The 13,723-nt window shown below is 36.2% G+C and overlaps 1 protein-coding gene across 4 annotated transcripts in view; it reads left to right on the plus strand.

Moving 5' to 3' along the window:
* Positions 1-13,723, plus strand: part of LOC149323257 (pro-neuregulin-1, membrane-bound isoform-like) — a 656,320-nt gene that overhangs the window by 611,690 nt on the left and 30,907 nt on the right. For all 4 annotated transcript variants that reach the window (XM_089488655.1, XM_089488653.1, XM_089488654.1 and 1 more), the window contains 2 exons: positions 4,782-4,908; positions 12,248-12,306. In XM_089488655.1, coding sequence (XP_089344781.1) covers positions 4,782-4,908; positions 12,248-12,306 — 186 coding nt within the window. The remainder of the gene's footprint in view (positions 1-4,781; positions 4,909-12,247; positions 12,307-13,723) is intronic.

Consider the following 13,723-nt stretch of genomic DNA (forward strand, 5'->3'; position numbering starts at 1 on the left):
ATCTGGGAGGACATTTAAGTGGCCCATACACATTGAAAGGCACCTGGGTCTTTCCCATAGGGTTAGCACTTAAAGCAACATTCTGCCAGCCACATGGATAAGAGGGAACATGTAAAAGGAAACATTATTAAGACTATATATACAACTTTGATTACAAAATATTTGCTACTTAGCCTTTTTTTAAAATAATGTAACTGGTTGCTTGAAGAGGAATGTATAACGGATTAATAACACATTCCCTTTTAATTACCATGGCATTATTTTTAAACACACTTAAAAATATAAAAATTACAAAAATGGCCTTCTCCCAAAAACAAGCTTTTAGTAGTCCCAAGTAAATGTTATTATTTATCCTTTTTAAAAAAAAAATATTAAAATGCCAGTTGTTGCTTTGCAAAATTAATCCTCTTGCCACCTCCAAAATTACAGGTAACAGCATTGTACCACGGAGGCTGAGAGTCTGTATTGGGGTTGCACAGTATAGCTCTTTGCATGTGGAGTTGTGTTACATTGTCAAAGAAATGATTGGTTCATTAATAATAGGTAAATAAAGTAACATGCTTCCCTGTAAGCTCCTGGCCATGCTTTGAGGTCAGCAATGAGGCCCTTGTCAGAATAGTAATACTATGTAGATTTAAAACAAACCAACACACCTCACCACAGGGCCTTCTCAGCAGTAGCATTGTCTTCATGGAGTTCTTTCCCCTTCAATCATGGGTTAGTGCATCTGCTATACAACTGGAGGCATAATTTTTTCAATAGGCCTCTGCACCTTAAAGCTTCTGTTTTAAATTTGTATCTGTTCTATTTATATTCCTGATATCATATGTGATAAGGGACAGGATACAAATATTATTAAATGAATATATAAAGTATATAAATTATGGAGAAGAAGAAAAATTAAACCCTGTTGGTGGTTTATTAATAAGAATTATTCATTAATTTGTTTAAAGAAACATTGAGTTGCTTCTGGAAAATGTTTTCTGTAGTCTGATGTAGAACTTGTAGATGATACTTTATGGACTACAACTCTCAGAATCCACCAGGCAGCATGACCAGTGAGCATGCTGGCTGTAAGATTATGGGAACTGTCTGAAAAAGTTTTACAACCTCTGTGCATGGTGTTTGATGATGAGAGTAGCATGTAAAATAGATTAAATTCACCCTCATCCAGGCTGACAGAACATTTTATTCTCCCAGAGTTACGTTTTGTTGCAGAGTCCACACAGAATGAGACCTACAAGGTAGCTATTTTATAGTGTTTTCTTCCAAAGAGTTGTAAAAAAAAATGTTCCAGCGTTTCAGCCACCTTCCATGTTACAGATACAAAACAGCTGTGAAAAAAATTCTGCCAACGAATCTATGATCATCTGTTTTGGTGAACAAAGGAGGTGTGATGGCTACCAAAAATATGTATTTCACTTAACATGAACGTGTATTTTCTGGCTTCAATTGCTACAATGTTTAGGTGTTGTGGAATACCCCACTCCTGTGGACACCAGATATTTCCATACTTTGAAACCATTTGCTTGATTGTTTGTCTTTCTTCCTTCCTTCCTTCCTTCCTTCCTTCCTTCCTTCCTTCCTTCCTTTCCGTCCCTTCCTCCCTACTCCCTCCTGTCTTGGTCTCCTCCACTCCTGATGAAGAAGGTAAAAGTGGAGCTGAGATATTTCTTATAGGAGACTAGATTGCTCCTGGCTGGAAAGGAGGAGAGGAAGAGATATGGGCAAAGGCTGGCTGACTGTTTCACTGTCAGTCAGGTGCTTAACCCGCCTTCTCCCTACAGTGGAATGGGCACATGGAAGCATATAGAGTTGGAAGAGACCTCAAGACCCATCCAGTCCAATCCCCTGCAATGCAGGAAGACACACATGACAGTGTGCAGGAGCAGCCAGCCTTTGCCTCGGTTCCTGTCATATGGAATAAGCTGCAGGGAGGAGGTGAACTGAGCAACTTTCAAGCCTTTACAGACCCCCCCTAAAGACATAGCAGCCCCTCTGGAACACACAAACTACAGATTAGGAACCACTGGTGTAAAGTCACCCTCCTTATTCATGGATTCTGCATCTACAGATTCATCTACCCACAGCTTGAAATTATTATATTATTCAAAAAAGCAAACCTTGATTTTACCCCTGTATATAATGGTGACTTTAGCATCCATGGATTTTGGTATCCATGGGGGGTCCTGGAACCAAACCCCAGCGGATACCAAGTGCCCACTGTATACCTATCCAAATCTTATATTCTTCTTTGGTAGCCTTGGTCTGTAGTGTGAATAGAGTAGCATGAAAAACATGGCTGCTCTGTGGTGTTAAATTATATGGAATTAGTGGCTAATGTGTAAATAGCCTTCTTGATAGTGACACCCCAGTTCATCTGGTGGCTTCTTTATACTCTTTTTACTGTGACTTGAAGACCTTTTCTATTCGCCGAAAGCCTCTTTGAGTTCTTGCCGATTTAGTATGATTTTTAATTTGAGTTGCCAATTATTTTAAGCTATCTTGGAAGGTTTTATGCTACTTTGCAGTATTTTGCAGATTTTTAATATTTTGTTTGTTCTTATCTGCAAGCTGTTCAGAGAATATATGTTGTTAATTGGCCAGAAATTAATAATCTCCCAATCAAAAAGGGGCACACAAGTTGAGGGCGCCAAATGTATGGGTAATTCCTCTCCCATTCATTTTCGTCTTCTGCTGAACTTCAGTTATGGATGTGTATTTGGGGAGGAAAAATTGGAGAAGCAGGAGGTAGGTAAGCAGCAGGCATAAGAAAGATTCAGCATTGGATTGGCTAAAACATTTTTCTGCTTGAAGTTTCTTCCCAAACATTCCTGAAAGGGCATAGCTCCACAAGCCAACTTACTTTGGCATCTGAAGCAGAAACTCATATAAGTCCTTCCTCCTATCTCTAACAGTAAAAACACATCCAAAATCCACAAAACAGTGATACATTTTAGGGCCAACCAAAATGTATAAAGTACATGTTGCAAGCTTTCAAAGCACTACTGGTTTTCCATCAAGCAAAGGTGTTAAAAAAAATACGGGAGCGGGAGAGAATGGTGGCAACTTGGATCTCAAGAGGAACATCTCTTTTTGTCTTCCTAATGGAATTTAAATAAATTTGTTCCTTGGAGGACCGATATGGCCTGAAGGGGGAGGAGTCTGCCTGCATGAATGCCCATCCTTACCACCTGAAATGAGAACAGTTACATCATGAAAAAATGCCAGCTTGTAACTAGCTACATCATAATTTTTTTGTCCTGTATAATTTTTAACACCTTTACCTAATGAAGAAGCCAGTGGAGCTTTGAAAGCTTGTAATATGTATTTTGTGCATCTTAGTTGGTCCAATAAAGGTATCAATGTTTTGTAGATTTTGGTTGTTGTTGTTCTTTGCTACATGGCCAACTCATCTACCCCTGGATAAGTAAAAACACAATAACAGCAAATTAAGTGAGGAACAATTGGTTGCTCTTTCATGAGAGTCTTCTCACTGTAGTGAACTTTTTAGTTCACTAGCCCTTACCCATATGAATCTTTTATAGTTAAAAACTTCATGTGCTGCTTGTTTTGTCTAATTGATGGTCATTTGTCATGTCTGGGAGGCCTAGCTTGGTTGATTATAAGCCATCTTTATTTTTCCCATATGGAAGTCAAATTCAACTGTTACAGTATGTCAGCTTTGGTCACCTTGGTGGATGACCTACGCAGGGAACTGGACAGGGGAAGTGTGTCCCTGTTGGTCCTGCTGGATCTCTCAGTGGCTTTCATTACCATCGACCCAGGTATTCTTCTGGGATGCCTTTCTGGGATGGGACTTGGAGGCACTGTTATGCAGTAGTTCCCGTCTTTCCATTATGCAGTGGTTCCCATCCAGTTCTGTTGGCAGTTGGCCTGTAAGGTCCCTCAGGGTTCTGTTCTGTCCCCCATGTCATTCAAAATCTACATGAAACTGCTGGGAGAGGTCATCCAGAGTTTTGGGGTCCAATGTCACCAGAATGTGGATGACACCCAACTCTATCTCTCCTTCCCATCTGACTCCAAGGAAGCTGTCTCTGTACTGAACCAGTGCCTGCTGTCAGTAATGGACTGGATGAGGATAAACAAATTGAAGCTTAATACAAACAAGACAGAGGTGCTCCTGGTCAGTTGTAAGGCAGACCAGGGAATAGGGATATTCCCTGTCCTGGATGGGGTTACACTCCCCCTGAAATCTCAAGCTTGCAGCTTGGGTGTGCTCCTGGACTCCACTCTGAGCCTGGATATCCAGGTCTCAGCAGTGGCCAGGAGTGCATTTTCAGTTAGAATTTGTGCACCAGCTGCACCCATTCTTGAGATCCCAGATCTGTCTACAGTGACACATGCCTTGGTTACATCCCGTTTGGACTACTGTAACACACTCTACATGAGGCTGCCCTTGGAAACTGTTCGGAAACTGCAGTGGATGCAAAATGCTGCAACCAGAGTGATGACTGGGGCTGCCTATAGGGATGATGTCACCCCGTTACTTAAACAGCTACAGTGGCTACCAGTCCATTTCTGGATAGAATTCAAGGTGCTGGTTTTGACTTTTAAAGCCCTAAACAGCTTGGGTCCAGACTATCTGAAGGACCGCATCTCGGTATTAATTGTTATTTCTTTGTAACAAAAAAGCTAAATGTTGTTATTTCCATATTTCACCAGAAATGTGAATGCTAACGTTTTTATATTGACACTGTTTTATAAAGGGTGCGATCATACTGACGTACTGTCTTTTCTACTCCCTTTGTTTCTTCCAGCCACTTCTACATCTACCACTGGGACAAGTCATCTCACAAGATGTGATGTGAATAAGAAAGGTTTCTGTGTAAATGGTGGCGAGTGTTTCATGGTCAAAGACCTTCCAAATCCAAGATATTTATGCAGGTAAGAAAACCCTTCTAATTTTTCCAATGGAGCATCAGTATTTATAGGCAAATGCACTTTTTTTTGTTTCAGCTAGTAAATTGTTTAAATAATTTACTGTACAAATGAATGGCAGAGTAGATGCATTTTTAACTTCCACTTTGTATACTAGCGTGGTCTTCAGATTTTCCTTTCTAAAAATTTGCTATAATGCACATTACATTGGTCTTTACTTAACTACTGATCACAGGGCTGGCTTGGAAATAATTAAGGGGGTTATTAAGGGTGACACTTACATAATAGGTATTGAACTCAACTGCTGTTAAAAAAAGGAGCAACCAATGTAATCAAACAAGAAATCCGACGTACAAAATGGGTTATTTCAGCAGCATTCAGCCAAGGGCAGAGGGTGTTAAAAGTCTGTAATGTGAGATACAAACTCATGGGGGTAATATATTAGAGCTGCTTCTCATAAAGTGTTTAAAGAAATGGAGCTGCAGCCTGTGAATTTTTCCTGTGTCTGCAAGGATATGCAAGGTTTTGTCTGTCAGATTAAATTAATTTTTCCTATTGTCAGAAACAGAAAAGCAATCTCTACATCCATCAGAACCATAAAAGGCATTCCTGTTCAAAGTCTATTTGAAACAAAGAGTAGGCTGAAGTCCTCATCCTGTTATTACCAGAATCATGCAACTGACCAGTGTTGAAAGTGAAACACTGGATCTTTAACTTACTTATTTAATTGATTTATATTTTCTCTCAGTGCAGGAACCAAGGTGGCTTAGAACAAATTAAAGCAAAGTACAGCTTTAAAAAATCTGTTAGTAAGAATGTTTAAAAACAATTGAACAACACATAATTAATTCTGTTAAAGTCTATCAAAAGTTTGTTTAAAACACAAAGTTAATACAGTTTAAAACACATTTAAAACAGAACTTTTTAAAAAGCACACCCCATTAAAATCCCCCTTTAAAAGGCATCTCCTGAAGTCAATAGGCTTTGCTTTCTAAATAGTTCATTGTTCCCTATCGACTTTTAAATGATTTGTCATGTACTACTCTGCAAAGATTCAAAGGTATTTTATTAGAACCTGTTCATTCGTTCATGGGCTACCTTTTAGCAGTTCTTCAAAGGTGGCATATAATGCTGTTGTTGTAAACTGCCCGCCAGCTGACCTCAACTCATGGTGACCCTGTGGATGAGACATCTCCAAAACGTCATGTTTTCTACTGCTCTACTTAGGTTTTGCAGAGCTCATGACCTCCCTAATGGAATCTAGCCACCTGGCATAGGATCTTCCTCTCTTTCTTCTGCTCTCAGCCTTTCCCAGCATTATTGTCTTTTGTAATGAGTCATGCTTTCTCATAATGTGGTCCAAGTACAACAGCCTCAGTTTGATCATCTTGGCTTTTAGGGGTATTTCATGCTTGATCTGTTCAGCAATCCTCTCCAGCATCACATCTCAAATGAGTGGATTTTCTTTTGATTTGCTTTTTTCACTGTCCAGCTCTCACATCTATACATATTGATAGGGATTACAATTGTTTGGACAATTCTAAATTTAGTGTTCAGTTGTATATCTTCACTCTTTAGGATCTTTTCTCTCTTTCGTGGCTGCCTACCCCATTCCTAGTCCTCTTCTTATCTCTTGACTGCAGTCTCTATTCTGAACAATGTTTGATTCAAGGTACGTGAAATCTTTGAACTGTTTCAATTTCCTCATTGGCATATAATAGAATAAAATAAAAAAATAATTAAAACTATAAAACACAGCAAAACAATGAATGAATGAAGTTTTAAAACTGATAAATAAATAAACTAGATCGATCATATATGTGCAAATTACTTGCAGAATTTAGAACATTGTTTGTTCTCAGAACAAAGGCAGCCACTTTGTAACTGTGGGCTAGGGGCCATCAAGAGACATCCCATCTTCTTAAGAAAATGAAGTAACAGTGGGCCAAAAAGTATGGGATATATTGGACTTTGTCTCAAGTTGCTGATGAAGCTGAACGTGTTTGGTTTTTTTTAAAAAATAAAAATTGATCTCACTTTAAATAGTTGGAGGAAAAAAACACAACCCTAAGATGATAGCGGACCATAAAAAAAAAACATTGTTTGCATATGAGATGAGGCACATTAATCAGTTTAAGCCTTCCCTCTCTAATATAAAATCCAGTTTAGCTCTCCTTCTTTCAACAGAAAACATAAATACTGTAATAGGAATACAACAGAAGGGCAGGGCTAGAAAGCAAGACTCCACTCTCCACCACAAAATTTTGAATCAAGAGATGGTGAATAGGCAAATCTAGCTGTATCATACATGAGTGACATTATTTCAAATTTTAGGCATGTGGGGCAAGATCGAATGATACCTTCCAGTGGGTGAAGAGTAGAATACAGTCAAAGTGGAAGGGGAATTGACCTCTGCTTCCAGCTGCAGCCCTTACATGCATGAGAAAATCACGCTCCAGATAGCTGGTCCAGCCCTCTGGAGACTCTGGCCAGCTCCAAGGCTGCAAGGGAGAGTGGAACAAAAGGAAATACTGCATTATAATACCAGTGTATACCTGAATTTAGGCCACTATATTTGTTACTTTTAGTATAAAAATTTCATAATGAATAAAGATTCTCTTTCTGGATATCTCTTTCTATTTTAATTCCGATTGTATATTAATGGTTTTATGCTCTTTCTAGGTTTAATTTCTTTTTAGTGTTAACTGCTTTTAAGATTGGGATGAGGAATGGGGTTTTGTATTTTTAAGCATCTTTCTTTTAAATGTATTTTGATATTTTTACTGGTTGTAATCTGCTTGGATTCCTTGAGATTAAGTGGAATATAAATTATTATTATTATTATTATTATTACCATAAAAGGCAATTAACCTAAGACTCTTAGGTTCATATTAGACCAAAACAAATGGTCTGAAATATCAATAACAAACAATGGTTGGGTGCCAGTTTATCCCATAACTATTTTCTCCTTTAAATCCATAAAAACAAAAAGTTACTAACCTTTTGCTCTTTCAACTCTGATATATCAAATATCCATTAGACCCACCTGCATAAAGACATTTTCAGTTCCAAAAAAAACTAATTTTTGTATTCATTTTTAAAAACAAAACAATGTATTTCTCCCAGATCTTCATTTTTTCTAATGTACAAATGAACATATTTAGATAATATGAATAATGTTTTGTAGCTTAAAATGCTGACATTTTAGCTAAAGATAAACCTTAAAGATAATATAAATCTAATATTGAGATTACCAGAAGAGAATTACTCTTCTCTTACTTGAAAAATTGCCATTGGAGGATTGCTATCTGTTAAACAAAACCACTGTGTTTGGAAAAACAGGAAAGGGATAGTAGAGATAAAAAGCACTATAATAGAAATAAGATATTCCAATAATTGTTGTGATTTTATTATGTTTCCATTTGGGGGCTTTAAGTCAACAATGGAATCTTTTCCCCTCTTTTAAACTATTACCATGTAAATTGTCATCAGGGAAACTTTTCATTCCTTAAACAAGGCACAATATTTCTAGTTCTGTGGACCCATCCATATTAGCATTTAATAATTGAGTTGACATGAAATCATGCAGTTTATAATAAATTCTTATTTGTGTTATATTAACAGTATTAAAACTAGCCATAAAATGAAGTTAATGATTAGAAGAAAATTAAAATATTCTAATTGTATTTCTAAAAAACATTCAAAACTAAAAATCCGCTTAAGTGAAATCAATACACAAAATTCAGAATCACTACTGCTACTCATTCTTTTTTTTTTTTAACTCCTTGGTTTTGCACAAAAAAACCCTTCACAAATTATTTTCTCAAAATGTTCCAAAATTCATACACTCTCCACTGGTTGATATTTTTTTCAGCAAAGAATATCAATTCAAACAGTGTATTCCTGGTCCAGTATACCATTCATGATAACAGAGAATACCAATGGGCAGGGATTGTTGTTTTAGCACAGATGAAGACCTATAACAGAAAAATAGGAAATACATCATTTAAACAATGCAGCCATATGCATTACTTGGGCTAATATGAAATCTTAGTGCCTTTGCAAATGTGAAGTTAACTTACACAAGTCCTGCAATGTCTTTGGAATTCAACTGCTAAGCAAATGTATAGAAATTAATTAAAACCCGTAAAACTCTAAGATGTGTTTTAATTTTAAGTACAATTACAATAAATTTGGATTTGATGTCTGATACCACAGTTTGTCTTAGGTCTGAGTAGAATAGATATTGCAGGAATTATTGACTTAAAACATGAAGCTTGCTCACTCAAACTCATTTGTATAGGTGTTGATATCTTATAATCACTTTTGCTGCCACAAACAAAAGATAACTAAAGCATACCAGTGCAGCCTGCCAGGTCATTGGAGTAATATATAACTTGGAAAAGCTCATAAAATTTTGTACAAATCTGTTGATGACAATAGCAAACATGGCATTAATTTTAACCGTTTGCTCTTTCATCCTTTCACTGCTACTTCTGTCTACTTACTTGTGTCAATAAATTAACCTTTGTACTAGTAGTCCACCTGACATAAGTTATGCAGTCTGGAGGAATTGTTGTATTGGACAAATCTGTGAAGAGATTGTATCTCCAATCTCTTGAATGTGTTCATCTCTGATGTGTTTATGTGTGTTGTATATCTAAAACCATTTCTTTCCACTTTATGCTTCTTTCCTTTCATTGTAAACTATGTGTTATATACATCTGACAAAATCTATGGCACAATAAACATGTCAGATGTTAAGGTTGGATAAGGTTAACATTAGATTCTGAATTACCTAATGTAGTGCTAAGGTCTCAAGTGTTATCCACTCCTGTTATAAATAAAGTAACTGATGTGATAATGCCATTTTCTTTTTTGTCACTTTTGCTACAACTGATTGACAGCTATTGTTCTATCATTTATTTGAAGTGTAATGGAAAAGAAAAGTAGATAACCCATATACAAAATTAGCAGTTTCCTGTAGATTTAAGTATTTAAATCAAATGAGTAATGTCATAGATTTGAAATGTTGTGTGACCAGCAGGTAAAGAAAATGGAAGCTTGATAGTGGTGCTCTGTCTCTGCCATCAGTAATTCTTGGATTCAACAAAAACAGAATCAGTTTTGAGCAAATAAGATAAAAGCTGCCTTGGGTCCCATATTGGGAGAAAGGGGAAATCTGAATTAAACAAAGAAAAATATTTCAGAAGTGAAAGGAGCCTTATCAGAGCTTTTAAAGCAAAAGAAACAGCAGGGTCTTTATCTTCAGGCACAGCAACAGTATCAGACAAGATGACAGCAGGATAAATAAAAGATTGAAAGGTTGTAAAGGCGAAGAAGTTAGGCTGTTTTATGAAGATTCAGTGCAACTGTGCAGAGCTGCAAAATGTTTGGCCATTTGCTTTAACATTGATGCAAAATTGCCTACTATTACTTCAAAGATGTCAGATTCGGAAGCATCATGTAATGAAGACTTCACTGTGACCGTAACACAACAACAACAAATAGTGGCCTTCAGGTCTTCCCATGACACTAAAAAACAAGATAGATGGACTTGAGAATGGTAACAGGACAATGAACACGAGAAGTCAAAGTATCCCAGAAAGTGGAAAACAGTAATGTAGGTTTTTAGTCAAATGGCTAAACAGTGTATGTCCTATATTGCAGCTAACAGAGAATGACTTTGAGCATGAACAAAGAAGTGGTCACTGTTACTGCTGCTGTTATCGTCCTTTACATTAAGTTGGCTTTGACTTATGGTGACTATGAATAAAAAATCTCCACAAGCCCTTTTTGTCAATAGCCCTGTTCAGATCTTGCAAACTCAGGACTGTTATTGGGTCCACCTGTATCATGGTCTTTCTTTTTGCTTACTGTCCTCCAAGTCCTGTCCTTTTCAGCCAGAAGATGTCTTAAAATATCCATTTAGATTTTTAAATAGTAGAATAATTGTTAAATTATTCACTATGAGGTTGTCTACTGCTCTGAATAAATGGGAACCGCCATTTATGCTTGTCATCTTTAGGAAATCAGAAGACAAAAGATGGGGAAATAATCTTCAACAGAGATAGGAATTAAAATTCTCTTTAAACCACCCTTTTATTAGAAATTTTACAATGACTTGGTTGCTTATTTTGGCCTCTTGAAGTTGTATGGTTTTAAGATGTGGTTATTGTTTATTGCTATCTTGAAATTGTGTGCTTGTATATTAATATTTAATAATTTATGTTATAATATGTATTTTGAATGTTTGGGCATCAGGTTTCAATATTATTTCACATAAAAGAAAACTTTGCTTTTTACCTTACCTTATCTTATCTTACCTTGTTTGAAAATAAATATGAATTCAAATGACTGGACTGAAAAAGAGATGAATTGTTTTAGCTGACTGTGCAATGTAAATAGTTGCCAAAATGAAGGTCATTCATTCGTATTGTCAGGCATTTGTGTCAAAGAAGTAGTATGCCTTAGTCTATGGTTAATCAGCTAAATGTTCATTAGAAAGTCAATACTGACTATGTGCATTTCTTCATAATATAGATTTTCTATAATAAAAACTAGTTTAGCTGTATGCAATTATAGTGTTACTGAAAGGGATTCAGCTTCATTGTATTTTTTCATTCATTACGTTCTTTTCCAGAAGTCTTTTAGAGGAGTTTCATGTTCCATAGGAAACAGAGTATAAATCTCTTTCTCTCCCTCTCCGGTTTTTCAATTTCTGAACACGTTTTTGCCCTTTAGGTGTCAACCTGGATTCTCTGGAGCAAGATGTGCTGAAGTTGTGCCCATGAAAATCCAATATCCCGAAAGTATGTTTTAAAATAATAAGAAATCTGCTTTCTCTCCCAACCACAGCAATCAAAATCAGTGTCACTTGGGGTTTTCATCCTTCAGATTGAACTGGATTCTTTTCCTTCTGCCCTTGACTTTATACTGTCACATTAGTCTGTACAGTTTGACATCATTGTACCATTTTCCATATTGCTACGTTTCTTTATTAGTAGTAATTTCAGTATTAAAATTGCAAGCTTTCTTCCATAGGTGTGAGCTTTTCCAAGCTTAGCTCTAAAAAGAGCGCTAACGGAATAACACATGTTATTCTGTCTGAGTTTTGTGACTTCAGTATTGTCTAAAGCTCATCTCAGTTTGGCCTTTGTAAATCAACGTGTTTCTCAAAATATTTTAGCCTTTATGGCAGCGAGAAAAAGAACCAGTTTCTGAAGATGAATGCACCAAGCCCAGGTCGCTCACACTAAAAGGGAGCCTCTTTCTTAGCGTGTATTTACCTCTTCTCTTTTTCTCCGTTTTCTCTACCTTTTTGTTTTTTTGTTTTTACTCTCAGGTGCCCAAATGAATTTACTGGTGATCGCTGTCAAAACTACGTAATGGCCAGCTTCTACAGTACGTCCACTTTCTTTCTGTCTCTGCTTGAATAGGAGCATGCTCAGTGAGGGCTGCTTTCTTGTAGCTGCATCTTTCCTCAGATTTTTATCTGTAACTAAATAGATTATATGTGCTTTAATGTAGATTGCCTCTGCATGTTTGCATGGACATGATAGCACAAGCAATTTCAGGAATTCAGCTGGACTGGATGGCAAAATTAAGAAAATTAAAAAATTAATGTTTACTCAAGTTAATAGCAGACAACTACAGTGTAACCATGAGCTTAAATTGCCAAATGAAATGTAGCATTAGATAAATATAGTATAGATACTATTTTTTAAAGCAAGTGATGTGAGGAAATTCAATCAGAATTATGATTTTCATGGTAATTTTTTATCAAGCACAACCAATAAAAAGTATGCAGGCTGAGATACATGAATATTGCAATTTTTCTAATTATTTTGGGGAAAATAGTACAACTCTGCACACACATACACTTCAGAATCTAGAATCCATTCCTTGGATTTGTAATCCTGCTTCACTGAAAGACAAGAAATATGCTTTACAAAGGGGTGTTTTACTTCTCTTTTTTCCTCATTAGGGTAAGTGTGTTTTGGGTTATGTTGGGATTAAAAGAGCTGCTTTTGATGTGCTTAAACTCTGTGGCATTTACAGTCAGATTTTAGGAAACACTACAGAGTTTCTCATATTTTCATCCTTAGTTGATATATTACTGACATCCAAATGTCTTTTTTAAAAAAATCACTAGTAAGATAAAAGTATTTCTTGATGGTTCATTCATTCAACAGCACTGGAGGATCTCTGGATGCTAATTCAACTTCACTTCCATTAGCATGTAACATTTATTGGTCATATAGGTCCATCTTCCATATCTATGATAAAAAAATGTATATGAATAATTTATAGTAACCATTTTAAGCATTGCCCTCCCAAATCCCAAGTGTACTCCTTGGGGTGGGGTCAGACATATTGCCTTAATGTTTACCTTAAGTACTAAAACGCTTATTAGCATAGAGCATTAAAATCTTTTCTTGATATTTGTACTGCCAAATGAGAAATATATATGAGTTTTCTAACTTATTTTCTGGACTTTAAAAAAAATGTTATTTGGATTGTCCAGAATAGATTAAGGCACACGGTTAACAAAGGGAGCTTGCCTAATCATTTGAAGGTTTTACTTAAGTGCTGCATTTTTTATGTCTTAGCCATTAAAATAATTGACTAGACTCAGGGTTGTTCCCCTGAAATACAAACCTAAATCCTTTCTTCTAAAGCATTCCTATTGTTGGTAACATCATTTGAAGCACAGCCTACACTTACTATACTTTTACATGAAATGTATGCACCACAAATCTTTTTTAAGCCATTATCATTGATGTTACCTCATGATGTATCCAGCAAAAAAAAAAATCAA

Source organism: Sceloporus occidentalis, unplaced genomic scaffold, assembly GCF_023333645.1.
Source record: "Sceloporus occidentalis isolate IW3139 unplaced genomic scaffold, rSceOcc1.0.p SCAF_1, whole genome shotgun sequence".
Classification (NCBI taxonomy): domain Eukaryota; kingdom Metazoa; phylum Chordata; class Lepidosauria; order Squamata; family Phrynosomatidae; genus Sceloporus; species Sceloporus occidentalis.